A 26692-nucleotide genomic window follows, 5' to 3' on the forward strand; every position below is an offset into this window, starting at 1 on the left:
TGGTTTACGAAAACTGAAAAGCTGTGGAAGGCTATGCTAATTCATCATAATCATCGTCCCAGCCCAATGCATCATAGATTGACTTGCCGCCAACTTCTGTATCTGCTAGGCCTCCATTAACGCCCGGCGCGGCCTGTTCTTGTATTACGTGCTTATCCTGCAGCTTCATTGGGCTCCATGTCCGTGACTGCAAGCTACCCGGCTTGGAAGCTGGAGTCTCAGCCAGCGAGGCCATCTTTATGGGTCTTGCAGGCGTCTGCGCGATTGGTGCTGTCCGGCTTGCGGTGGGTGACGCCAGAAGTGTGCCTGGCTGATGCATGAGACCAGCGGGCATGAACTTAGCAAAGCCGCGCGATGGCGTCTCCTCGACATTGGTATGCCGTGGTCGATGCCCTGTCTGTGGGAGCGCAAAGCTGCTACTCACAACGTCTCCAGAAGGAGCTAGCAGCTTTGCTGATGAGGAAGGCACGATTGATGTTCCTGCTGAACCTCGACTACTAGTGGCCCCCTGCTCGACACGTCTCTTAGGTGCCGGTGTAGCCTTGATCTGGCTTGGAATCGCACTGGCAGCATGTAGGGCCTTGTCCATTTTTGGCTTGCGCTGCTGCTGTGTTTGACTCCTGCCTTTCGCTATCGCCTTCGCGAAGCTCTGATCGGCATTTTTGGCGATCTCCTCAACGGCACGATCTCTGTTCGGCTTCTTGAGCGTGGTAATAGCTTCGCGCAATTTAGCTTCCACGTCAGCCTTCTTGCGCACCTTCGTGTCGTTGGCCTGCGACATCGCCGAGAGATCAACTTCACGCCTTCCAAAAGAAGCTTGCTCCAACAGGCTAACACGCTTTGGCTGCACATGCTGGCCAAGTTGTGGCTTGCCTTTCTTGACAACAGGTACACGGTATAGAGGAGGCGGTTCGCTCATTTCACGCTTCACCATAGGTAGCAGAGCATCAGTGTCGGTAGCAGCTCGATGCAAGGCTAGAGGCCTCTTGCTCGACTGATTCAAGGTGTCAGTTGAGACTCTGGTCAGTGGTCTTCTCGGCTTCTTCTCAGGGGCTTGCCGTGCTGCTGGCTCTCCAGGCTTCCTACACGATGATGCTGTCTTTCTCTTAGGCGTCGGCGCTTGCGGACCTCCCAGCTTCCCACTGGTGGCATTGGCCAGCTCGGGTATCCGAGAATGAAAGAAGGGCACGATGACATCTCGTGCAAAGCTCTTGAGATCATCATTCGCTTCACCCTTGGCCGCATCTTCTGCAGCCGTTCCGTTCTTGACAGGCGAGCTGCTCTCGATTGAGTACCAGATGCACAAGCGATCGAGCAAAGTTGCCAACGTGACAGCAACATCAACTTCCTTCCTCTTCCGGGGCTTCTTCTCTTCTAAGCCCGAACGCGTGTCCTGATCCAGTGGTCGGCCATCCTGTGAATGAAGCGCATCCACCTGCGCTGCCGGTAGCTTGTGTGGTACTGATGCTTCCAATGCAGTGACCTCATGAATCAGGATCACTTGCAAGAAAGTCTCTCTGTTGCGCAGACGTTGCGAGCGTCGTTTCACCGTCATGTCGACAGTCTCATGCGGACCACCAGCCCTTTCGCCGTCGTCCTCACGGCGCCACCATTGTTCGACATAGTCTTTTTCGTCCACGAAAAGACCGGCTTTGTCACGCTTCGCCTTCCACTTTCGCTTCTTCCGCTGTTTGGGTTTGGCGTCGGGAGTGTCAAGGACAGAAAGGTCCTTGACCAAATCTGCAATACTTTGTCGGAACTTCTTATCCATGACGGGAGCCGGCAATATTGATCCTCGCAAGAAGTCGATGAGTTCGGTCGGTTGCGAGTTGAAGGCAGCTCTTGCTCGAGCCAGAGGACCTTTGACGAAAAACGGCAATGGTAGTCTCGAGGTATACAGAGCTTCCAGGTACTGCTTGGTCAATTCTTCGAAAGGGCTTGCAGGCGACATAGCCTTGGGTGAGGTCGGCAGGGCAGACTCCGCCGTAGCCAGTCCAGCGTCGACTGCTTCCGGTGCAAGCTGCAACGTGGATGCAGCTGGGGCTCTTACCTCTGTCGACGTGTGCAGGCATAGCTTTGGTATTACCGATTTGCCGGCGTCTGCTTGTGGCAAGTTCTGATCAACGTCGATTCGAGCATTGTTCCACCACGGGGTTCCCTCTTCAAGCGGCTGCAAAGCCTGCCTCTTGCGCGGAGACTGTGCGGTTGGTATATCCTCGCCTGTCTTCCTCGTCAAGTGCAACGCCTTGACCCATGAGAGCAGTCTGCACAGCGCATACCGTCTCGTCCGCACTCGTTCAACAGCGTATAGTCGTGCTTCGTGCAGCTCTTCAACAATCAATACGGCATCTCCATCGGCGTGAGCCTCTTGAGCTTCCAGTACGGGCACATGGGCCGAGAACAGTCTGCTGCCATCGTCCGCAGTGTCCAGATAGGCAAGCGGCAGTCGAGATCTCGGCAATAAACATAGCGGTGTGAGTGTACGGGGACTGGCGAGCACGTCAAGCGAACCGGACTGCAGAGCGTCAACGAGGCTTTCACAGCATTGGCCGCTGTACTCACGCGTATGCTGAAGGGCCGTCGGTCGATGGCAGACACGCCTACCTCGTCCCGCCTTCTTTTGCGCGTCAAGTCGTTGGGCTTCGCACTACTCTCCTCGCTCGTGTCGCGGTTCAGGCATGCGTCGTTATGAAATGACATGCTCTCTGACAATCGGCCGTGACAATGACATGTCGTCTGTCATATCCCCGTCCATTCGTGTCCAGCGGCAGCAAGCAATACCGGCTGCGTGATCGCGATGTTGGATGTTTGGTGCAGCTCTCGGCGAATTCCCGGATCGTCGATGTGCCCACTGCACGCGCCGGAGACATGGACGCGACACGTCTCTGTCTATGACGATGCGCTTTCACATGCTCATTGCGACATTGGTCGCATGCGCGATGGACCCTCTGCCACCACCTACATGTACTCTTCATGGCTTTGAAGCACCGCCAGAGCCACCCAACAGTGGCACCCCTCCTACAATTGCCTCTCGAGCTACGAAACCAGGTCTATTCGTACCTGCTGCCATTGGAGAACGTCAGCCACCCGCTTCCCTCGGTAGGCATCACGAGCGTGTCGCATCGTCCTCCCACAAGTGCACTCCTCAACATTCACCCCACCATAACAGACGAACTACTCGACTACTTTTACACCATCTCGACCTGCTACGCATGCATCGTGTGCGACTTGCAATGCCGCCGGCACTGATCCTGTGCTAGGAAGCTGGTGTTTAGCCATGCCTTCAACTTCTTTCGCGTGGACCCCGAGCTACGACGTCTCGAGCAAAGCCCCAGCTTGGCCTGCATCCGCAAGATTGAAGTCGTCTTCTTCTGCCCTGTGCTGTCACTGCAAAGCTATCCAACTTTCGCTCTCGATCTCTTCTGTGCCGGGATCCGTAAAAGAGCATCCAGAGCATGCGACGTGATGAACAAGGCGCCGAAGCTGAGAACGGTCGTGGTCAGTTGGTGTGATTCGACCTACACCGGCGATTGGCAAGAGAAGGCGAAGATCCTGACACCACTACGCAACTTGGTCGATGCCGGGGACAGGCAAGCATCTGTGACGTTCAAGGTGGGCAAAGTCACCGGGCCCGAAGACCTAGATCGTGCGGACTTTGTGGCTGCCCTCAGGGAAATCCTCGGCGCTGGGCAGAAGCTGGATTGTGGCAATGACGGCACGGAGGACGCTTCGCAGAATCTGAGGATGCTGGCATTCGACCCGCGACAGGAGAGACAGTGCCAGCTGTCTCCAAACGCCGGCAGCTACCCCAGGGCCGGCACGATTCGCAGAGGATGGAGGGGCGCTCCGCCTTTGATGGCAGCTCCTGTAGAACTTGACGCACATGTAGGGCCTGGCGAGGAGTCCTCATCAGCTGCCTGCGCCACCCCCTGCCGCACTTCAGCGGCTTGAACAACCGAGCAAAGCAGCCTTGCATCAATGGTCCCGCTCCGCCGCGTATACTGGCAGGGCAACCAGATCTGATCTTTCCGTGGTGTCGTCTGGACGGGAATGCAAAAAAGTCTACCAATAGCACTCCTGCCCTGATTCGAACAAGGATTACCTTCGCCGGAAGAAGGCGTGCTACCATTACACTACAGGAGCTTGATTATTATTGGCCATGGAGGCAGCAATCTTCTCAAGACAGAAAACACTTCTGCTTCGTTTGACGCCGGTTCGACGGTTTTCTGTGCGTCCGTGCGATGCGGGCATCCGTCTTCCGTGGCACAGGCTCTGCCATCACAAACAAAATCCAACAAGTGAAGCGGAGCATAGCAGCAGGAAACGAGAGAGAGACGTGGCGCGCTTGTCCTGCGGCAGGAAGCAACGCGCACGAATGGTGAGCATGGCATACGTCCGTCTGCTCTGCTCTCCGGCAGCGGCATCTGAGTTCCCTTGCAGCTGAGTACTCCCGTCCTGCTGGCCGTCCGACTGCGTTGTCGCCCAACCGTCTCGCACCATTCGATCAAGTCGACATTGAGGACGAGTATGCGACATGCATACGACAGATGTTGCTAAGAGCTTACGCTCAAAGGAGGCCTGTCTAGTCGATAGGTGAGGAGTACCGGAGGCATGTCGAAAGGCGAAAAAGCATGTGAATGTCGGAGGTGTCCTCGCTTGAGCTTCACTTGCCAGCGTTGACGGTTCCACCATCGCACTCTGGCCAGATGCCGGATATTGATCAAGTCGACTGTCGGCAATGCCCAGTGCTGCTGATGCCCGCACGATCGAGGCTGCTCAAAGCCGGAAGAAACAGATCATGCAGTCAAGCAGTGCGATGCACAGGCATACACATGCCAGAGCACTACGAGATCGCCGTCATGGCGCGCAAGCTCATATGCAGTGCCATATCACATTCCGGAGCTAGACATGCTGGTCGAGGGCTCCAGCTTTCAACGCTCATCAGCTGCCAACGTTTGCGGCCCGTCATTTGGCGACCGCAGTGCTCAGGTGTGACTCTGATACATGTCGATCTCTGTCCATGCTTGAGACATGGATTCACCAGGTTTGGGCAGCAGAGGCACGTTCGTTTGGCGTCGAGAAATTGGTCCGGCTTCGAAAGCACTCGGGCAGCGAAAGATGATATCGATAGCATACAGTCAGACTGCGAATGGCACGGCAGCACTACGGGGCCTCGGCCGTCTATGTTGGCTAGGTATCACGCCTGGGCATCGACCTGTCCCAAGGCAGAGCATTCGGCCCTAGAGTAGTATGAATGGAGTCTACGGGTTACAGCTACTGCCCGGCGAAGGTGACGACAAATTGAGGGTATGTACGGTTTTGGTGCACGCACGTGGAGCCCACCGTCGACTGCGTGCGTACGCAGCTGTGTGCACATAGGCTGAGGTCGTCGGGATCGACATCAGCGAAGCTTCGCTTAGCGGACGCGGGTCGATCATGGTATCCACCGCCCCTGCAAGTGTAGGCGAATAGAAGTCGTCTTTCTTGGCACCAGACAGGTAGTCCTACGGCACGTCATATCGTGCTTGTGGCACTGCTCTTCGAACCACGATTGCGCAACGTTCCTCCTTGGCGTCAGACTAGGTTATAGCAACACTCACCCATACGAAAGCTAAGAACAACCGACTTGCATCGCGAGAACTCAGATAAGCATGTCGCCCGGTAAGCTTCTTCTAGGATGCCCTTGCATCCGCGGTGTGGCTCAACAAAGCTCTCAAGACAGATAAGACGCCGGGAAAGACGTCAAACAGCCTTTCTTGCCACCGACTTCTGCCATCTGTAAGAGCGTCATGATACATGCCAAGGGGTGGCTGCGTACACACATGGATGCGCAACCCGGCGGGCCCTCTCAACATACTTTTGGGACAGTAGGATTAACAAACCGCCTTGCAGGACTGGCCCGTGAAGATCGAGCAAGGCAAGCATATGGATCCACACTCGACCTCTCTGTGAAACCCATACGGCCCTCACGCGTGCCAGTGCTGGCACGCAGATAGGCTGATCGCCATCGCAAGCGCTCGGCATCCGACTCCGCTGGCTCCGGTGGATGGTCTCAGAATGCCACCAGGTGGATCACGGCCAAACTTCGTGACATGACGGTGATAGACGGCGTCAACGTTGTGTGCTTATTAGGTGTGGGAGAAAGATTTCGAGGAACGACCACGAGTTGGACCCAGACAACCATGCCTAGCAAGTTCTCCTGGCAAACTGCTGCCCTACTTGCTTGCCTTCATGCGACCCGGTCGTTGGCACAGCAAGCCAAGCCTGTCAACAATCCGATGTGCTCGGTCGCCTCCATGAGTACATCTACACGATAATTCCTTTTTCGATGTGGCATCCAGGGATCTGATACACACTTTCTACTATCAAAGAGTCTATCGCCAGGCCAGCTTCTACTGTGTTGGAGACGAGGCTAGGTTCCATACTTCTTACACCGTTCATACCGCGTGCAATCGCAGCCGACTACGCCACCAATGCCCGTGATATCCTTCCAGGACGGAATGTCCTCACCATCAGATCCAAGATCAGTTCCTCCTTCGCCGGAGCGTCGTGGCTTTGGTCGAGCCGTTACTGCTCCACAGCTTGCGGCGGCTCTGGAACAGACATTCACATTGCAAGGCTACGAACGTCGTAAACAGTCCGTGGGAGTGGACAAGCGGTCACCCTCCGAGGCATCCAAGGCGGACGGGCTGAACGACCTTGGCATGGAATGGACTGTAAGCGTGGCTACATTGTACCCACTGGCCTTGGGATAGTCGTCGCTGACATGCCACATTTAGCCTACAACCCGATCAGACGATCCGCTAACAGAAGTTCCAACTTCTTTCATGCGCTTACCTACATCCTCTGCCTGGCGAGCCTATTTCATGCAAGAGGTAGCGGGGGATAAATGGCTCGAAGCACAACTCCTCCTGATGACCGTAGTGACCGGAATGCTCGATGCCAGTAAGTAAGGGCAGGTGCAGAAGCCTTGATGAGATGCCTGAGACATACTCAGGACGCTCATGGTTTCTGGGCCCTTGGTTTGAGACACTTAGGCTGACATACCTTACCTTAGTGACCTACACCACATACCACGTCTTCACGTCCAAGCAAACAGGCAATACCCTCTTCCTGGCCCTCTACGCCTTCCGCGTCCCAGCTCTCGGCCCAGGCGTTGAGACGAACGTCGGAGTTTCAATTGGAGTCTTCATCGCTGGTGCAATCTTCTTTGGACACATCGGTCACATCTCACGACAGCGAAGGAGGATCTGGCTTCTGGTCAGCAACGCCTTCCAAGCACTCCTCATGCTAGCTGCTGCAGCCGTACGGTACTGGGTCAGCAGACGGGCCACGGGGCCAGGAGCCATGGCAATACTAGCATTGCTCAGTTTCGCGGAATCAGGCCAGATCGCAAATGCTTTGAACGTAGCCATGCCGGAACTCAACACGACCATGATTACTGGAGCTTTGATCCAGCTCTGCACCGATAAAAAGTTCTTCCAGCTAAAGAATGCGAAACGCAATCGACGACTAGCATTCTTCGCCAGCATGATGGCCGGATGTTTTATTGGGGCTGGGATTCTGGCACACTCGACTCCTAGCGCAGCGTTGGTGATTACAGCAGCGACGAAGGGGATCTTGTTCTTTAGCCTCTTATTCAATAGGGGCATGATGAAGAAGAAGAAGAAGAAATTCCAGCTTGAGGACGGGGGCAAGAAGGTGGAAGGCGCGGTGACGCCAGTCAGTAAAGTTCTATGGGGTGATTAAGGAAGAGAACTTATGACTTGATGCTTGTCACGGCTGCTGAGGCGTTCTGGGGATTGAAGGTGTACATTGAACATGATCTAGCGAGGCGTACCGGGGTTCTTGTTGGTCGACACAGCTCGAAGCTGTCGGCCAAGCCGAGAGGTCGACATGGCATGCTTTCTTCCGTATCCTCAACGATGCAATTTCATCCTTCCAGATTACCTTGCACCCTCTCTAGGTGCCAGTCTCGTCAATGATATATCAGGCCTCGAGTAAGCTAGTTTTGAACGCAGCGAGGGATACATTGTAGCCCGGCGCAAGGGAAAAAGTGCTAAGCCATTATCTCTTATATACACTAGCAAACTACACAACCTCTGCTGCCTGCAAGAGGTGACTGCCTCGGGCATGCAATAGCCAAATGCTTTTTTCTGCGACGTGCACCACATAAAAGGATTGAGCACGATGCATACTCCTCCACTAATCATGTCTCCGCTGCGTATGGGTATCAAGGGATAACGAACTCCGTGTCTTGGTTGGCGGCCATCTCCGCAGCGTCTTTACAGCCAGTCGATGCGTGGACAAGTACGCCTGTCAACGCCCGAGGCTGCGTCCTGTTGTAGTTTCTGATCTTCGAATGAATGATACTGCCTAAAGCCATCTTCACCACGGGGCGTCGCTAGCGCAGTCCAATGACGCTCTGCAAGATCGTGTTAGCAGAAGAGGTCGACCTGGTTCACTTTCCTAAACATACCATCTCCAACGTCCAAACTCTTCGAATCCACACTTTGAGATTTCCTTCGACGCCCTCAACGTTGTCCAGCTCCACGCCTTCCCACCAACATCTCCTCGCAGGTTTCCGCCAGAAGAGTAGCAGCTTCTGTGCCATACCAACAGCATTGGCAGCGCCAGCAGTGTCACCCTTGATGTCAGTGCGCAGGCGTGCCAACGCTATAGAGCAGATGACGGCTTTTTGTGGCTCTGCAGCTCTGTGACCCCATGTGTCTTCGTGATTGAAGCCGCTGAATCCGTATCAGAAGATGTTACTAGGCAAACGCGCGGAATCAAAAGAACTCAACTCACCCTGCGGTAAGCATCTCAATCAGATGCTGTTCCGTCGTACCAGGTTCCTCGCTCTTGCGCAGGCCAGAGAAGATGCCGTCCTGCTTAAGTAGTGCCCGGCTTGCGGCACGCTTGATATTGATCATCTCCATTTGCTCAATGTCCTTACGCGGTGGAATGGCGTAGAAGTCGAGATCCTCTCGCAAGACAATGATGCCTGCTCTGTCCTGCAGCATATCTCTCGCATTGCCAGCCATGGGCTCGATCGGCATAGTGCTTGGTGCAAGCGGGTCGCTGGTGGGATTCGACTCTTCAGATGTTTGCGGTATGGTTTGTGCAACATGGCGGAAGAACTCCAGCATGTATTGCAACGACATCGGATCGTACTGCGAGAAATAGACAATGTCAGATAAATATACATCAGAGTTGGACATGACTTTTTGTATGTCATTGACAGTGACTGTGTTTTGGGGTTGTACCTGCGCAATAGCGCGAGGTTTCTGGGTGTGCCTTACGTCGACTGGGTAGACGTCGCCATCGTGGTAGCTGTTCATGTGGCCATCTGGGAGCAGACCGTTGGGGAACAGCGACAACAGGACGAACTCTGGTAGCGTCAGAAGCTCATCGCGGGAAAGAGTGAATCGTGTGCCTCTGTTGCACGATGTTAGTAGACTCCTCGTTCAGACATTGCAGGGGCAAACATGCCGAAGCTCCAAGGTGATGTTCTCATCCGAGCCTGTAGCATCGTCAGCCAAGGTCGCGCTCTACGTGGAGCTCAATGCCTACCTCCGCTGAGCGCAGTGTTTATGGGAGCTGGTCCGCCCTGCTGGACTTGTGTGATAATGCTCGCTCCTCCTCCTGCAGCCGCCATGACGTATGTGAAGCCGTCGAGCGGACTTGAGCCTTCTGTATATGGTGGTGGTGGCTCTCCGTCGTCTAGATCCTTGCTAGACTGGCCGTCCTTGGTGTCGCGTGATAGCGCAGCCTTGGTCTCTGCAACGACTGTAGAAGCTCCTGGGGAGCCTTCTGTCTCTTCAAACGGTGGTGCTGGAGGTTCGAGGGGGGCAGTCGCGGTGAGCGATTCCGACGCGCAGCTGGCGGTGACGAGCGCGCTGTACGGGTCGGCGTCGCAGGGCTTGGGAAAGTATCGCGCGGGAAAGTTGTGGGAATGGAAGGGAGGAGGGGATTCCGGCGACGCTGAGGACGGCTCGTCCAGGCGCTCCTCGGTCTGCTGTGCCTGTACGGGTGCGGGTGCGGGTGCGGGTGCGTGTGCCTGTGAGCCCAGCCGGAAGTGCGAGTCGACGTCGGTCTTGAAGATGCCGAGAGGGGCGGGGCGGAGAGAAGGGGTGGAGTGCAAGGAGGAGGCGTCGTCTGAATCCACGCTGGCGGGCGGTGTGGTGTTTGCGGCAGAGGCGCTTTACATGGACGGAGACAAGCAGGCTGGGCAGTAGCTACTGCAGTGGTGAGTGGTGAGTGGTGAGTGGTCAGTGGTGACTAGTCAGGCTGGCGGTGGCGCTTGCTCAATGGCGGTGCGGTGCGGTGCGGAGTGGGCGGTGCAGGCGGTGCAGGCGATGGCAATGGAAATTGCACGTGTAGCTAGTTCTTCATGTAAGGTTGACAGTCCTACCGGCTGCGGCTGCTGGTGTCGTCGAATGGGCAAGGCAAGGTACATGTACCGAAGGGTGACAATCCGTCGGACCCAGCTCCTAGCGTATCTTACATGCATTCGTCCAAAATCACTACAACAATGGGTTATAATGCCAGGACTCAGGACTGCAGCTCAATGCCAGCAAAGACACGGACATTTACATCCACTGTCCTTTGGGGCGTCGACTTGGCGACCGCCTCGCATCGTATCAGAAGGAGCCATCACGATACGGCATGTCCTATTTCGTACTATGTACTCACTCTCATACATCAGGCTGGCTACTCCTTGTTAAAATCGATGACAACGCGTCCGGCGACCTGTCCGTTCCTGAGAGCCTGGACAGACTCATCCCAGCGCGAAAGACCTCTGACTTCGGAGATGCCCTTTAGCAGACCACGGCGAGCATACTCCAGCGCTGCCGCCGTGTCCTGCATGGTGCCGACGAGCGTGCCTGTTCCAGTCTTGTAAGCGACTAGGTGACGACCATCGAGTGCAGGGAAGTGCTCCACTTACCAATCACTCTCACGTTCTTGAGCACAAAGAAGCTGGGGTCGGTGCCGAGCACGACCTGCCCGGCTGGAGGTAAAGCGATGCACATGATAGTGCCGCCAACGCGATCCCCAAGGTAGCTGAACGCGTCCTTGTACGCTTGATACGCCGTCACCAGCACACCGTGCGCGCCTACGCCATCTGTGATCTCCTTCACCCGCCCTGCTGGATCTTTGTGTTCGGTAAAATCGACGAATTCCTCAGCTCCAAGCTCTTTCGACAGCTTCTGCTTCGCAGCTCCGCCATCGACAACAATCGGCCGCATGCCCATGGCTCTGGTGGCACATCATCAGCCCGTGACGGATACCATGTCGGTCCGTCGCACTCACTTTGCTAATTGCACTCCCTGGATACCAACGCCGCCACCCCCGCCAGGGAATACAACCCAGTTGCCTGGCTTCAACCCGGAGTCGACCAGTGCACGATGCATGGTGCTTGCAGAACACATGATCGGCGCTGCCACCTCGTCTGGCACGCCATCTGGAATCCTTGAAGTGTACAAAGCAGGAGACCTCACATACTGTCGATAGGATCCTTCCGCCATCAAGCCTGTGTGAACTCCCTTTAGACAGTAGTTCTCCTGCGAAACAGAGCGTGTCAGCTATACTCGAAGAGCCACCCGCCACCATCTCGGAGACTCTGGCTGGGCAGGTACGGGCAAACACCGCTTCGCAACACCGAGCACTTACTCTACCGGTCCAGCATTGTTCGCAGTTGTGGCACACGTCCCATATCGGCTTGATGCCAGCTCGATCACCGACATTCCAGCCCTGGACATTGTTCCCGACTTTCACAACTACGCCTGCACCTTCGTGACCCGCACACTTGGTGCCGAATTGAGACATTGGTGGCACCGCCCAGTCGTTCATCATGAAACTGGGTTGGCATATTAGCACATGTCTTCCACATGCAATCCAATCCGGGCTCACTGGACATCTGACATGCACAGCCCAGTGCAGTTCAGCCTGAGAAGTAGCTCGCCAGCACCTGATATAACATCAGCAATGTGCCCACCGCCATCACATTAATGCCTTCCGCACTGACCTGGCTCTGGAACCTCCACATCCTGCACCTCAACGTGGAAATCTGGCCCTTCATTTACGACAACTCCAGCCTTGCCAGTCTTTGGGATCTCGACATCAGTCATGCTGTGTGATGAATTCCAATTCTTTGCTCAGAGCCCAATACGCTTAGCGATAGTTTATTCATTACAGAATGAGCACTCAAGGAAAAGTGCCCTACTTATGTGGCCACTCTCAGACGAGCCATCTGATTACGATACCTTGGGTATAAGTTGTACGCCTCGGACCACCATACCTGTGTGCCGCGACTCCTTCAGGCGGGGTAGAACAAGATCCAGTCCCACACGCGTGCATCTTTGCATGGGCCTGCCAAGCGCGAGTCCTGGGTCAAAGCTCTTTCCAGATGGTAGCTGGGGCAGAAACCCAGGAACAGACTTGCGACATTTCAAAGGCGAGCTCCATCGCTGGGAAGACAGTCATCACCGACAGCCGGCGAACCCTTTATATCCACGATGGCCATCAAGGTATTGCTTTCTACACCAGAGTCCTCATCACTCTCTTCGCGGCCTTGCCTTGCTTTGCTCGTAGCGATTGGGCCTGACCTGAACACCTTGCAGTGGCGCACGTGGAGAGCGGGAGCGACCCCGCTGCCCTAGTCATGGCAAATGCTATTTGACGCGTACGGCTCTGCTATTTGGCATGTACGGATCTAGCTCAACCTATCCGGGGTTCTTCGGCAAAGCTCCACCACCTCTTTTAGAGGGGTAGCTAGCCACTTCCAAATCTACTTAATACTAGCTACTTAGTTCTAAATTATTATAACGTAAAGTACTAGTAAGCTAGAAACACTAGTAAGCTAGGATTTTTGTCTTAGTACAACTAACTCGCATTCTTTATTAATTGTTTTCACTACTAATAAATAGAGAACTAGTAAACTTAATACTCTTATCCGATTTAGAATTGTTCTCTTTATCTTCCTAGTACGTTCGTACGTTATAGCTAGTCCTACCGTAGTTACTATACCGCCGTCTACTTAGCTAGCCCTCTTTCGTACCCTCTAACCTACGACTCTTCTTTGACTATTCTATAGCCTTTAACGACTTAACGACTACCTATAACGAGCTAACTCTATACTCTAAGACCCTACCGTACTAGAGACGATTTCGTTTACGAGATCGACGCTTTATAAGAGTCTTAACTTATCGTTTAAGCTTAGAGTTACGAGCTCTAAGAAGCGTATTCTCTTATAGCATTACTTTACTACCTTTTATAAGCTAAGAGAAGCTATTATAAGCTGTTTTGAAGTTACTTAGTATAGCGTCGTATATAAGCTTAGATTACGACGTAAACTCCTTCGAATTACTCGGAGTTTAAGACTACTATAATGTCGTCTAAGGCGGGGGTAATCCTAGCGGAGTTCGTAGGCGTATATTAACGCGATTAAGTACTACTTACGCGTTAATAGAAACTAACCCTATAGCCTTAAAGGCCTTCTTATAGTTTAACGCGTATAATAGCGCGCGTACTATAGGGTCTAAATAAGAGAGTTATTGTTCTACAAAGCTATAAAAGAGGAGCGCGAGGCGCGGCGAAGTTATAAAGCAAAGCTAAGCCGCGCTAACCCGATACGGAAGGTCTGTAGTTCACCCGGGCCGACGTAGCTATAGTAAGGGGTCGCGGGCTACCCGTAATAGTACCCCCCCTCTCAAAATACGTCTTAGTCCTCTAAGCGTTATCTATCTTATACGGCCACTTACTCGTACTACTCTATAACCGTACGAAAGTCTAATTATCCTCTAATACCTTATTATCGTCTAGTAATATATCTATATCCTGTCTATCTATAACTAGCCTATCCGCGACCGGCTCTCTTCGAGAAATATACTACCTAGTTAGCTAGTTTGCCCTAGACCTAAGTCTATCTTCGGCTAGTACTCGCGTATAGTCCTTAGAGCTAAGGTTAGGTATTATTATAGGCTCTATAGGTTTCACTCGAGTATCGGTATAACTACCGGTACTATCGTAGAGCTAAGGGTAGTAGGTAATACCGGAGCCCTTAGTTAAGACAGTAGGCTTTCCCGTAACCTAGCTAGTATTGCGGTATGTAGTAAATATATACTAAGTAGATTCTATTAGAGGCATAGCTCGAGACAACTTATTCGTAACGGTATTACTATTAACCCTAATCGTGTTAAGCCCGAGGACCTTATTACTTAGGAGGACCTAATTAGATAGAGCTACGAAGCCTATAGGCGTAGATAACTCCGGCCGGTTAGAGTAAAAGTCTGTAATAGCGGCGGCCGCGTGTTTAAATATGTTCTTAGCCGGTTACTAGGTCTTACTATCCTCCTTATTCTAATATCTAAGCCATTTCACCTTATACTAAGTATCTACTTTACGCTTCTACCCCTTCTTTACTTTACCTACTTGCTTATAGGTATATATATCTAAGATCTTCTCTACCTTATATATATATATAGGTATTACGACTATATTAGCGACTATATCGGCTTCTATAGTATCGGGCTCGATAGTTATCGGCGGTAGTAGTACTAGATACTAGCCTTCGAGTAGTAGGAAGTTAGGATAATCGGCTCGCTAAAGTAACGAAGTGTAAAAGTAGTTATCGAGTCCTACTATAGCGTCCGATAATCTCAGTTTATATAAGAGCTTAGCTAGCATAACTTCTATAATCTAGTACGGGCTAGCGTATCTTCTATCGAGCTTCTTAGATAGTTAAGTCGTACGGATGTTCTTAGTACTTAGGTATACCTAGTCGCCTACTTTATAGTCTAGCGGGATGCTTCGGTAGCGGTTTACTACTTTAGCTTAGAGAGCTTATAACATCCGTATATTTTCTTAAAGGTGCTTATAAAGGTCGTAAATCCGGCGTATAAAGGCTTTAGCCGATCGCGTATCTAGTCGCTAGAGAGTAGTCAGTCCTCCCTCTTTTCTAGCGCTTAGGTCTACGCGCTCTATAAACTTAGGGTTATAGCCTAAAGTAGCGTAGAATAGCGATATACTAGTAGCTTTAGAAAGGTAGTTATTAATCGCGAACTAAGCTAGACAAAGCCATTCTACCTAGTTATCTTATACCTCGTTAGTGAATATACGGAGGTACTGTTCTATTACTTAGTTAGTACGTTCCGACTGTCTATTAGTTTCTAGGTAGTATAAAGGACTTAGCTTACGACTTATACGAAGTATCTTATAAAGTTTTTTCTAGAAGGTAGCAATCTATTACTTACCGCGGTCTAAAGTAATAGTATTAGGAAATCCGCGTCGGGAGAATATATACTTAAGGAAAAGTCTTACCGTATTCTATATAGTTATCGCTCCGATCGGAATTAGCTCGACTTCCTTCGTTAGCCTATCTATTACGGTCATAATATTGTTATAGGTTATACTATCGAGGGTACTATTAGGAAGTCCGACTACGAAGTCTACCGCGATATACCTCTAAGGTCGGTCCGGTACTAAAGGTAGGTATAATAATCTAGGTAGCTAGGAAGAAAACTACCGGCTACTTATAGAAAGACACGAGGTATACGAGGAATAGGCACGTCGACACGGCGCCCGTTTCGCCCCGGAAAAGTACTAGCTTATCCACTTTAGCAAGGTAAGAACCTACTATAATATATAAGTAACGGTAACTATCTAGGGTTACGTAACGAAGCCCTCTCCCGAATTACAAATCCTAGGAATCTAGCTAGACCCTAAGCTTAGCTAGAACCCCTAGATTAGGAAAGCCTAGAATAGAGCCTAGGTTAACGAGGCTATAATAGCTAGACTCACAACGTTAATATAGGGAGCTACGTTTAATAAGGTAAGGATTATATACAAGACGATCGTAAAACTAGTAATGCTCTACGGGGCCTAGATATAGGGGATAGGAGGAGTAGGTAAACCGATCCCGAAGCAGATAGAGGGACCCCTAAACCGGACGTAGGCCGCGAACCTTAGACGGATACTAGGAGCCTATAAGACAACGCTAACGAGAGTAGCGGAGGTAGAGATAGGGTCCCGCCTAATTAAATATTATATTAAGGGAATAAGGATCTAATACGCTAGAAAGACGGCGGATTATCTAGTATAATAAGCTATTCGGGACTCTATAGAGAAGATCGCTAGGAGGTACGACCGACTACCTAGCCTTAGGGTACGTTAAAGCTAAAAGCAAGACGACCTACGTACGTTTAAAGTCGTCAAGCGAACCTAGGAGTAGCTAGAGAGGAAGGAGGAGGAGGAAAAGGTACGGAGGAAAAAGGGTAATAAGGCAAAGACGTAAAGCCTTATAGAGTAGGTAGCGGGCTACCTTTAGGAATAGGAATAGAAAGAGAATCCCCTACTAAATCGAGGACCCCTAGCCTTACGCCCCTTCTAGAGACACAACTACCTACTCTACCGTGACCTAATAAGGGCCGAAGTAAGTATCGCAATATAGATTAGGTCCGAATATATCGGGTTAAGGGCCTATCTATATAGAAGGTAAGTCCCGGACGTATATAGCCTAGTATACTAGTATGACTACCCGTTATAGAACCCGGAGTATATAGATAGATAGATTATTCATTCGCCTGTTTTAGTGCCCTATGGCCTATGCAGGTCTCTCGCTATTTAGGTCTATTTGTGTAGGTAGGAAACCCGATTAACGGATGAAAACCTCCTCGTCTTTGCCCTCCTCGTTCTTTCCTGTCTTGTCCTTTCGTTCTCCTTCCTTCAGGGTACGCTAGTGTCATAGTTGTTACCCTATGACTACCTTGCCCGTAACCCTGGTGATGTCCTCCTCTCGATTCCCTTTCTCCCTTCTGTTTCCCCGGCTCTTCTCTCTCTCTCCCTCCTCTCTATCCACCTTTCCGTTTCTACTGCTAGGGAGAATTGCTCTAGGTAGTCCTCGTTAAGGATCCATCTTGTCACTCTCCTTATATCTTGTCTGTCCTGGATGATGGCCTGGTATTGCCTGTCTCTTGCCTTCGCCCTCCACTGGCTTCTCCCTTTTACCCACTTAGTACAGTTCAGCACCATGTGCTCCGGGTTTTGGGATAGGTAGCTATAGGGGCAACGTTTAGAATCGTATCCTAGGACTCTTCTTTGGTACAAGTATGCTCTCAGCCCAATGTGCTCAGAGCGAATCTGGATAGCTATGCTTGCTTCCGCCCTCTTCAGGTCTTTATAGATAAGGTAGTTATACCTCCCGAAGGTCCTGGCCGCTAGTGGGGCTCCTGGCCTCACCGGTTTTTGGTTCTAACGCGTTTCCTATAGGTGACCTGCGATCCTTTCTGCTTGGCTTTGCTTCTTTTTCCCTTTGTCCCCTGTGTTAGCTTGCTCCCTCAGAGCTTCTCTCTGTTCAAGGGCTGCTAGGATTTCCTGTGATGTTTTTAGGTCTGCTTCCTTCTGTGGGATCATATGTGGCCGGTTAGGTCTTCTCCTCCTCTCCTACTGGGTTCTTATCCTTTGAGTAGCTGCTTAGATGGTTCCCTAGGCTGGGTATGCTGATGTCTTCTCTGCGTATTGACACCTCATGCCCTGGAGGTACTCCCTGATAGGGGCTGTACCTGATTCTATTTCCATTGTCCTGTGAGGGGTTGACTTGTATGCCCCTAGTACTCTCTTTAGGCAGGCTGCCTACGCTCTGTTAAGGGGGTCCTCAATTCTCTTCGGGATGTGTTTTTCCGCTGCCCAAATTGCTGCTCTATATAGCATTGCGGGCTTGACAATAGCCTTGTACATAGTCTGGGCCTTTGTGAAGGTCGCCCCCTAGGTTGACGCAGTGAGTCTCTCGATTGATTGTCTGTTAGTGTCCGCTCTCGCTTGCGCCTTCTTCACTTGTGGTCCCTAGCTGAGTTTCGGGTCTAGCTATATCCCAAGGACTCTGAGTTCCCTTGTAGGATAGGTCTCGAACCCCTAGATTTTTACTAGTGCTACCAAGTTGTGTTTTGTCTTTACCTTGCTAAAATGGATAAGTTGGTACTTGTCCGGTGCGAATTTTGCCCCATGCTCTCTTGCCCACTTTTCGCATTGTCTATGTCTCTCCTCTAGGAGTGCGCAGTTTTCCTCTGTGGACCCCGACCACGCTAGGATATTCGTGTCATCTACGAACCCCGATGCTGAGGTGTTTGCTGTTTCTAGGAGTGGGGTCAGGTCGGCCATAAAGAGGAGGAACAGAATTGGGGAGAGTGTAGAGCCCTATGGGATGCCCGTGTTCGCAATTAGGGTCTACGGGGCTTTGAAGGACCCTAGGAGGATCTGGGTTGTTCTGTCCTTAAGGAATGACTACACAAAGTGTACTATCTAGGCTAGGATGCTTTTCATTCTGAGGATATGTAGGAGCCTTGCGTAGGACACATTGTCGAAAGCCCCTAATATGTCTAGTGAAAGCAGTAAGGCTACCTTGTTGTTGCTATAGTGCCAGATGTGTCTGATTTGCTCTGTGATCAGTTCGACTGCTGTGAGGGTAGATCTCTTTTGTCTCCCCCCTATTTGCGTTACCGGGAGGAGGTTGTGTTCTTCTACTATTCCGGTGAGCCTTATAGCCACGACCTTCTCTAGGAGCTTCCCTAGTGTGTTCAGCAACGCAATTGGTCTATATGACTTTAACTTGGTATAGTCTTCCTTTTGGGGTTTCCTTAGGACGCAAGTTAGTGATTGCCTAAAGGCCTTTAGGCAATACCCCTACTTCATGCACTAGGTAAAGATTGGCGCAAGCACTGGAGTGATAAGGCTGCTGCTAGCTTTTAGGTAACAGTTAGGGATCTTGTCTGGGCCTGGGGCTTTGTTGCCCTTCAGTTTCTTGATAATGTTTCCGATCTCTATAGTAGACACTTGCTAGTTAGCCTCCCTTAGCGGAGGAATGTGTGTTCCTAGGATGTTGCTTAGGTCTGCCTCTACCTAAGTCCCGAAGAAGTGGTCTGCGAATGCTTTCGCTTTCCCTATCGGAGTGGTTTGCGTTTCCCCGTCTTGGTCCTGTATTAAGGGAAACTAGGGCGGGGAGTTTCGTTCCTCGTCTAGTTTCCTAGCCCATTCTGCTAGTCTCCAGATTTGTTCCGGGTGTTCTGTGATCATCCCTACAGTTGACCTCCACTCCTGCGTCTTGTCTCTTCTGATCTGCGCCTTCTTTGCTTTGCACGCGTTGTTATAGGCTTCCTAGTTTGCTTAGGTGCGTCGTTGCTCCTATCTCCTTCTTGCTCTCCTTGCCTCCTTGACTTTGGCTGTGCACTCTAGTGTCCAGTATAGCTTCTAGTATAGCGACCATCTCTTCTTAGGTATATAGGCCTGGGCTGCCCTTTGCATAGCTTCTATTAGCTACTCCACTGCTTGGTCAATCCCCTCCGTTGTGTGTATGTTGTCAATGTTTACCTGTTCTAGTTCGCCTTCTAGCCGCTGCTATACTAGTGTCCACTCGGCCTGCTTCTAGCAGAGCCTCCTCTTAGGTTCCCTCTCCTCCTCAACTGTGAGTTGGATGTCGGTTTGGATTAGATAGTGGTCTAATGAGGACTCTAGTTGGTCATTGACTGTGCAGCTTTCTACCCGTCGTGTTAAGGCGTAGGACATAAAGCATAGGTCTAGCGTGCTAGAACTGTTGTTTCTAGCCCAAGTTTCTGTTCCCTTTGGCGTGATCAAGTCCATTTGGGCTGTTTCCATCTGACCAATAAGCCTCCCTACTAAGAAGTAGTGTGCTAGGGTGAAGTCCGATCCCTACTTTGGGTGATGGAGGTTGAAATCTCCTATTACGATGTTGTGGTTTTGTTGGTCCATTGCTTCCGGGAGCCTTCCTAGCGTATGTAGTTGTGTGCTGCTTCTGGACTCTAGAGGTGGGTTGTATACGCTATAGATCAGGACTTGGCCTTGAGTTGTTTTGAGCTGCACTGTGGTGATATCCCTATCGGTTCTCGGCCAGGCCTACCAGTCCTCTGCTAGTACCTTCTTACTGACATAGATACAAGTTCGTGGGACTCCCTCGGTTCTGTTTATTACTACGTAGTATCTCGGGTCTCGTATAGTTGATGGAATCCTAGAGTGTAGGTTGATCTATAGTTCCTATATTGCTATAATGTGGTGTTCCTCCGGGTCTAAGGCTTGTAGAAAGCTCCTTTGGACCTTGTCTTTGCTTCTGTTCACATTATACTGAATGATTGATAGTCTGTTAGTGTGAGGCATCAGGACATGTTTGTGTCTGGGTCCGTTTAGTCTTGCTATTGGTCTTGCTGTTGGTTTTCCCGTCCCTCCTCCTGTTCTTCCCTTTAGGGTTGGCTCCCTATCATTTGGTTGATTCTTATTTGTCCATTGCTCTGCGCTGCCTTGTACAAGAACGTTAGTCTCCCTATTGCTGGCACTATTTGTAGCTCCTCTTATGGCCGGGGTCTCTTATTCGGGTGGGTGGTTCTCTCTGGTTGTTTCTGTTCACCTACTAGGAACCTGGTTAGTGTTGTTACCCTTGCTTCCCGCGCTCTCCACTAGGCTAATAGTCTAACTGGGCATTGGTTTGACCATGCCGGGTGTTTTCTCCTATATGCTGCGCATCTTGTGTCCTCCTTCCGTTTTTGGCACTCTTGGGTCGCGTGATCACTAGCACAGTGTGAGCAGACTAGTGTGGCTTTGCTACACTTTGGGGCAATATGTCCGTACTGTTGACAGTTAAAACATTGAAGGATTCTGTGGTTGCTCTAATGGATTTCTACATCTAGCCTCTCAAAGTCCCAGTACAACCCTTGGTCTAAGACCTTGTTCGCTTGCTCTAGTGTTGCAACCTATAAGATCAGCGAGGAGGCCCTCTTGCCCTCCTCTATCTTCTTCTTGACCCACGCTGTCTTTGTGATCTATAGTCCTAGTGCTATTACCTAGTTTTGCCTCTGGAGGTTTGGTGTATCCCTTTGTGTATCAAAGGTTTGACCCCATACGCAATTACTATGTACTGTTGATGGGAGACTTTCGCTGTGCTCCCGATCTTCAGTGTCCACTCCTTGTTTATTTCGAGGGCCTTCTTGTCCTGTACGTGTGCTATAAACAGCTTGACCCCTTTGTTGTCTGCCCTTGCCCCTACTATTCCCTTTACTCCGATCTTCTCGACTATCTCCCTCCCGGTCATCTTTCCTATCTCTTCCTTCTCTTTCTAGTCCGTAATATAGACTCGTAGTACTGTGCTTTGAGGGGGGGTAGGTTGGCTCGCGATTGTTGCCTAGGTCGTTGGGCCCTAGGTCTGTCTCGGGTCTCTTTAAGGGTTGTTTCTTGCGTTTCGTGTTGCTGCCTCGATTGCCATGTTGATCGTAGTGCTTGTTTATCGTTTAAGCGCCTTCAGTCCCCCGAGCAGTTCGCTTATTACTCCTTTCAGTGCTCTCTCCGGAAACCTCCCTTCTTCTGCCGCTACCATCTCTTCCGCCTTCTTGCAGAGCGTCCTCCACTCGTCTCCCCCTTGCTCTCGGTCGTCTACTACCGTCGTCGTCGCCATTTTTACCCGGAGTATATAATACTACGGTGCCCGTAATAGGTAGAAGGACGAGGCTAGCAGAGAGCTAAGGTAGTAAGACGCGACTACTAGTCAATCGTAACGGATAAGCGAGACGTAAGACGGATAGTATAGTAGATACTATAGTAGGGCTTTCTTAAACAGTTCACGCTAGCTAGCGAGACGGAGGAGTAGATAGAGAAGAGGCGGGAGGTCAAGGGGTTATAGATAGAGTAGTTATTAGGGCAGGCCTATAATACTAGTATACTTTTAATAAGGAAAACACGAAAGAAGGCAAGGTTAAGAACGTATAGGAGAGGAGAGGGGATTTTTACTCTATAATACGAGTTTCCCCTTTATAACTAGAAGTAGGTAGTATAGCTATATAGGCTAACAGGCTCTATAATAGTATAATGAACAATATATATATATATATATATATATCAACACCTTACCTTAATACCTTTAACTACGCTAAGCGTTATACTCTCGGTACCCCTAGGGATATTATCCGTACGGCTATCGAGAACGACGAATAGGTAAGCCTCGAGAATATATAGAACGAGTTAGACGATAACTTCGGTAAGAATCCTCGAGACATTAAGCTTAAGGCTAGACGCGACCTATACTAGCTAAAGTAGAAGTACGGCTAGGAGTTTAGTAAATATATCGTCGAATACCGCCGCCTTAGCGCTAAGGCCGGTAAGCCTATAGTGTCGTACGAGCTATAGATTAGCCTAAACAAGTTCTAGATAAAGAATATAGAGGACTACTAGCTTATAGACCCCGTTAGCTAGTTTATTTATATCGCTAAAGATAAAGAAGAGGTATATAATACCGTAAAGAGTATATATAGTAAGAGGGACAAGGACTTATACGAGGAGGGGGGGTGCTATTACGAGATAGCCCTTTTTACGAACTGCCTCGTAATATAGTATCGTCGGCCGTACGCCCGCGCGCTAACGGCCGCTAGTGCCCGCTAGCTCGATTCGCGCGACTTTATCTTCTCGCGCTTCTCGCGCTCTCTTAGATAGCTCGCGTAACTATATATATCTTTGCCCGACCCTATTATAGTACCCTCGCCCGTGACACTACGACTAGTACTAGCGATACTAAAGAAGAAATAGAGAGGACGGGTATTTTAGGATTTTGCTCGTTTATAACTTATATACGACGGGGCTACCTAGTACGGCGGAGAAGAACGGGAAATACGGGCGTAATTTTTACTTTCTAGAGTAAAAGGTATAACGTTATTAGTATAGGAAGTTATTATACGGGCTTATATAGAGTATTTTAAAAGTAGGTTATATATTATATATATCTATATAGAATAGACAAGTATTACTCTTAAAGAGGCTATAAATAACTAATTAGTTACCTAATTCTTAGCGTACGTAGCCTTAAGTTATAATAATAGGCTATTACCTATATATATACTTAGATCGCGATAAAAGGTAATATAAACTACGATACGATAACTTAGTAACTAGGAGATACGGCGTAAAAGGAGTACAAGTTATACGCCGGGACTCGTAGGGCGGGAAGGCTCTAGTAATATCGTAAAGAATAAACTCTTTCTTTACTTTTAAGAGGGCTCTCTAGCCGGAGGGCTTTTCCTCTCGTCTCGACTTTTAGTCTTATTATAAGACCCGTATTATATAGTCTAGGACTTAAATAGTACGTTAATAGAATAAATAAATAAAAAATCAATCTATCTAGTTATAGAGACCTCGAATTAAGTCGCTTCTAGAGAGTATTCTAGGTCAAATTATAAGACTTTATATCCTATACTTTTTAAACCCCTCTTAGGGGGTTAAGGGGGTAATAAAAGTCGTTATCCTCGAAGCAATCTAGATCGAACTTCGAAGAGTGAAGCTCTCACGGCCATGTTAGATCTTGTTGCCTAAGGACCTCGAGAATTGCCGGATATAGCCAATCTGGACCCACTCTACATGCCGAATAGCAAAGCCGTACGCGTCAAATAGTATTTGCCCCCAGTCATGGGCCTTGTGTGGACCGGCTGGACCATGCCACTGCATGTGGACCAGCTACTCACTGCTCACGAGTCACAGTGTGTACTACTGGAGTTGAATGTCTCTGCACGGCCAGTCGCCAACAGCTCGTACACTACGCGGGCATGGACGTGTACCACATCTCCACCGTTGAAACATCTTGTTCATTGCTGGGCAAACGTCAACCAAAATCATGGCTGACAAATGTCTCTTTGTGCGACATCTTTGTGGCATTGCAGTGGCCGTTGAAGTCTCATTCTGGGAAAGGCACTGCCACAAAGTGCGGCGACAACGAACAGAATTACCATAGTTTCGTAGGACAAAGACAAGAAGACTCACCATCTGCAACAAAGACTCACCGCCGTGTATATATTCAACAACCTTGCCGGCACTCCAACAGTTCCTCTCCAGTGCCCTCGTCCCCTTTCCTCCACAGTCCGGTTCGCCGAGACCTCACAGGAAGGATCAGGTGAGCATGCGCTCCGTATACGGTCAACGACCACGGCCGCCGTCGGGCGGAATTGGATTCGCAAGGGCTGAGGCTGTGAGCTACCTCCCGATGATTTCGATCACGGTTGAGTTGGAGTCGTGTTCCTCTGTTCTGCCGTAGACGACATCTTTCATCGATCGGCACGTTCTGAGAATGTGGCTTCGGAGAAGGAAAAGTGCATGACCGAGTATTGTGGCGAAAGACCTTTCCGTCAGTGTTATCAAGTGGCCTGCTCCTTCTTCTCCTTCTACCTTGATCATGCTTCAAGCTAGTCCCGCCAGTCTCTTGTTCTTCTTCATCGCCTTCCTCAACGCATGCTCCTTCTCGTCAGCCACCCTCTTCGCATCGTTCAACTGCCTATCCGCAATATCCATCGGTGGCACATTCATCGAGCCATCCCCGTTCTGTGACTGCACCGCCTGCGCATGACCAGTAGCCTGCACGTTGACGTTCCTACCAGCACTTGGAGGAGGCGTCACGGGCGGCATCACGAACTCATTGATGTACTTGCTCGCTTCGTCCACGAGAAATGCACCCTTCTTCATTGTGCTTCCATCTTGCACCATTTGTTCCATGACGCTGACACCTCTTCCGCCGCTGTTTTCGATGTCGCGCCTGAGCTTCTCGAGATCGAAGGAAGGGAGCTTCATCTCATTCTGGGGCTTGGATGGGCGAAAACGAAACTCCTCGGGCATATCCCTAAGTGCCTTCTCAAGCTCAAGGAACCTCAATTCCAGTTCCCTAGTCAAAGCTCGTAGATGTGCGCCAGATGGAGTGACAGTATGTCGATCGAAAGTACGATTGTCGTTGTCGCTGCCACGCTGAATTGCTGCAACTTTACCATTGAGCAGGTCATGAATTTCTTCTTTGGTGAGCTTGATGTTGAAGTCTGACTTCCAGCCCGCAAGTAAGTCCTTTTGTGAAGTATGCTGAGGCGCCTTGAAATGGTGACTGTTAGCCACACGAAACAAACTTTCCACAGATTTTTGAAGCTCTGGTGCTGCGGCTTTGATTTCTGCGATTAGTTGTGCAGCTGTCAAAGTTGGTGTCGGAGGTGGTGAGGGTTGGTATGGAGGTTGCATAGGCGGTGGTGGCGCACGCATTGATCTTGTTGGCGTGGCTGGTTTCACTTCCTTTGGTGTTGACGAAGCCGTATCGGCAACGGGCGAAAACTCTGCAGTGGTCTTGCCAGGTGATGCAGGTCGACTTGCTGTCGGCGTGGAGTCTGCAGTCGCGGTGGGTGCTACTGCTTTCGGCTTTGCCGGACGTGGCTCCTTCTCCTTCTTCGCCTTCTTCTTGCGACTGACGATTGCTTCCTGGGCAGGCTCTTCGTCTGCGGCTTCCTCAACCTTGGCCTTTTCCTCTTCCATGGCCTTGGCTCGCTCTTGCCGTTCTTTCTTCATCTGGCTCTTCGTTTTGGTCCTCACTGGTGCTGAGCCGACCCTGCTTGCCATGGGTGGAGGTGAATTGGCGCGAGACACTGAAGTTGAGGTCAGCGACACATTGTCAGATATTGAGACATGCTCGCTAGATGGCGTGCCTGGCATGTCGATCGAGCCAACACTTGGCTGCCGCGAAGGGAGTTTGTGGGCAGCTATGCTCTTGATGGTGGGCAGGGTAAACTCCTTCGGTGGTGGTGTATCTGCTTTGGGGGTTTGTACAACCCTGAGTGTTCTTGGAACTGTCTTGATCGCAGGTGACGCAACACTAGGGCTCTCCGGCAGCTTGGTAGAAGGTGTCTGTGAGACCGCGTGCGATGCTCTACCCGGCGTGCCGGCCTCAATTGGAGTCTCTGAAGAGACGACATGAGGTTCTTGCTTCTGTTTCATGACAGCCGCCGTGATATCCAGTTTGCCCGGGTGTTTGCGCTTCGATGTGTCGATGGCACTACTCTCGGCTTTCTTTGCGCTCTCAACCTTAGCTTTCGCAACGACACTAGATGAAGATTGCGCTTCGGAAGGCACACGAGCTGATGCTTCTGACGCTGTGGCGACACTCTTGATGATGTCGACATTACTGTCATCAGGCTGGGTAGGCGGTGCACCGAAGTGCTCATCTGCTTTGTCGGATAGGTGCCCCACTCCATCAGTCGTTGACTGGACGGGCTCAGACCCGGCCCCCATTTTGGACTCTTCGGCAGCCTCAGCGGACAAATCATGCTTCAGGTGCGATGATGTAGTTCTAGATGGTCTGGTCGGCGTCTCATCCGGGAGAGCGATGTCTTCCTCTTCTCTGGTCTGCTTGCGTGATGGCGTAGGCCTAGCTGGTGTCCCTGGTCGCAAAGGAAGCGCAGGCAGTATCTGGGAGGCAGTCCTACGCAGACTAGCTCTGCTTGAAGGTCGAGAAGTTGGTCGAGACGATGACCCCTCGAGATCTGGTAGGGCATTGGGCCTTGTCAACCCTGGCGGCACGGTCGGTGTCGAGCGACGATTCTCGTTGGCCAGTTGGCCCCCGAAACCTGGTGGGATTGGCGGCGTGGAGGTGCGAGACTCGTCCAATAGCGATATGCGTGATGCTATGCTGTGATGTCTGGAGGGCGCGAGGGGAGGGAACTCGGTGTCATCTGCGCAGCAGGTCAGCATGATATCCCAAACTTAATTGCTTACAGTTGCGGCGTATGTCCTTCTCTTGTCATGCATGGCGGCAGCGGCAGCGGCGAATGAAACACCCACACCAAATAGAACGCTCGAAATCTAATATACATTTCACGTCTCTCGTCAAGTCATGCGCGTGTGGAAGTGA

At 50.7% G+C, this 26692-nt stretch overlaps 5 protein-coding genes across 5 annotated transcripts; 2 read left to right on the forward strand and 3 right to left on the reverse strand.

Moving 5' to 3' along the window:
• Positions 1-31: 31 nt before the first annotated feature.
• Positions 32-2700, reverse strand: CLAFUR5_00992 (uncharacterized protein; the record flags this gene model as incomplete). Its single annotated transcript, XM_047900140.1, has 2 exons — positions 32-2515; positions 2563-2700. 2 exons carry the CDS (start codon positions 2698-2700, stop codon positions 32-34), a joined length of 2622 nt encoding a protein of 873 aa, XP_047756351.1.
• Positions 2701-2973: 273 nt separating this feature from the next.
• Positions 2974-3951, forward strand: CLAFUR5_00993 (uncharacterized protein; the record flags this gene model as incomplete). Its single annotated transcript, XM_047900141.1, has 2 exons — positions 2974-3221; positions 3261-3951. The coding sequence occupies 2 exons, from the start codon at positions 2974-2976 to the stop codon at positions 3949-3951; spliced, it is 939 nt and encodes a 312-aa protein (XP_047756352.1).
• A 2522-nt stretch (positions 3952-6473) lies between these two features.
• On the forward strand, positions 6474-7749 carry CLAFUR5_00994 (uncharacterized protein; the record flags this gene model as incomplete). The annotated part of the gene is made up of 3 exons (XM_047900142.1): positions 6474-6716; positions 6780-6945; positions 7058-7749. 3 exons carry the CDS (start codon positions 6474-6476, stop codon positions 7747-7749), a joined length of 1101 nt encoding a protein of 366 aa, XP_047756345.1.
• Positions 7750-8404: 655 nt separating this feature from the next.
• On the reverse strand, positions 8405-12131 carry CLAFUR5_00995 (Alcohol dehydrogenase 2; the record flags this gene model as incomplete). The annotated part of the gene is made up of 11 exons (XM_047900143.1): positions 8405-8425; positions 8480-8747; positions 8809-9438; positions 9493-9523; positions 9574-10169; positions 10718-10886; positions 10949-11259; positions 11314-11564; positions 11674-11860; positions 11914-11971; positions 12029-12131. The coding sequence occupies 11 exons, from the start codon at positions 12129-12131 to the stop codon at positions 8405-8407; spliced, it is 2625 nt and encodes an 874-aa protein (XP_047756346.1).
• Positions 12132-24213: 12082 nt separating this feature from the next.
• CLAFUR5_00996 (uncharacterized protein) lies at positions 24214-26589 on the reverse strand (the record flags this gene model as incomplete). The annotated part of the gene is made up of 2 exons (XM_047900144.1): positions 24214-26513; positions 26553-26589. 2 exons carry the CDS (start codon positions 26587-26589, stop codon positions 24214-24216), a joined length of 2337 nt encoding a protein of 778 aa, XP_047756347.1.
• Between the last annotated feature and the right edge of the window lie 103 nt (positions 26590-26692).

This window comes from Fulvia fulva, chromosome 1 (assembly GCF_020509005.1).
Source record: "Fulvia fulva chromosome 1, complete sequence".
Classification (NCBI taxonomy): domain Eukaryota; kingdom Fungi; phylum Ascomycota; class Dothideomycetes; order Mycosphaerellales; family Mycosphaerellaceae; genus Fulvia; species Fulvia fulva.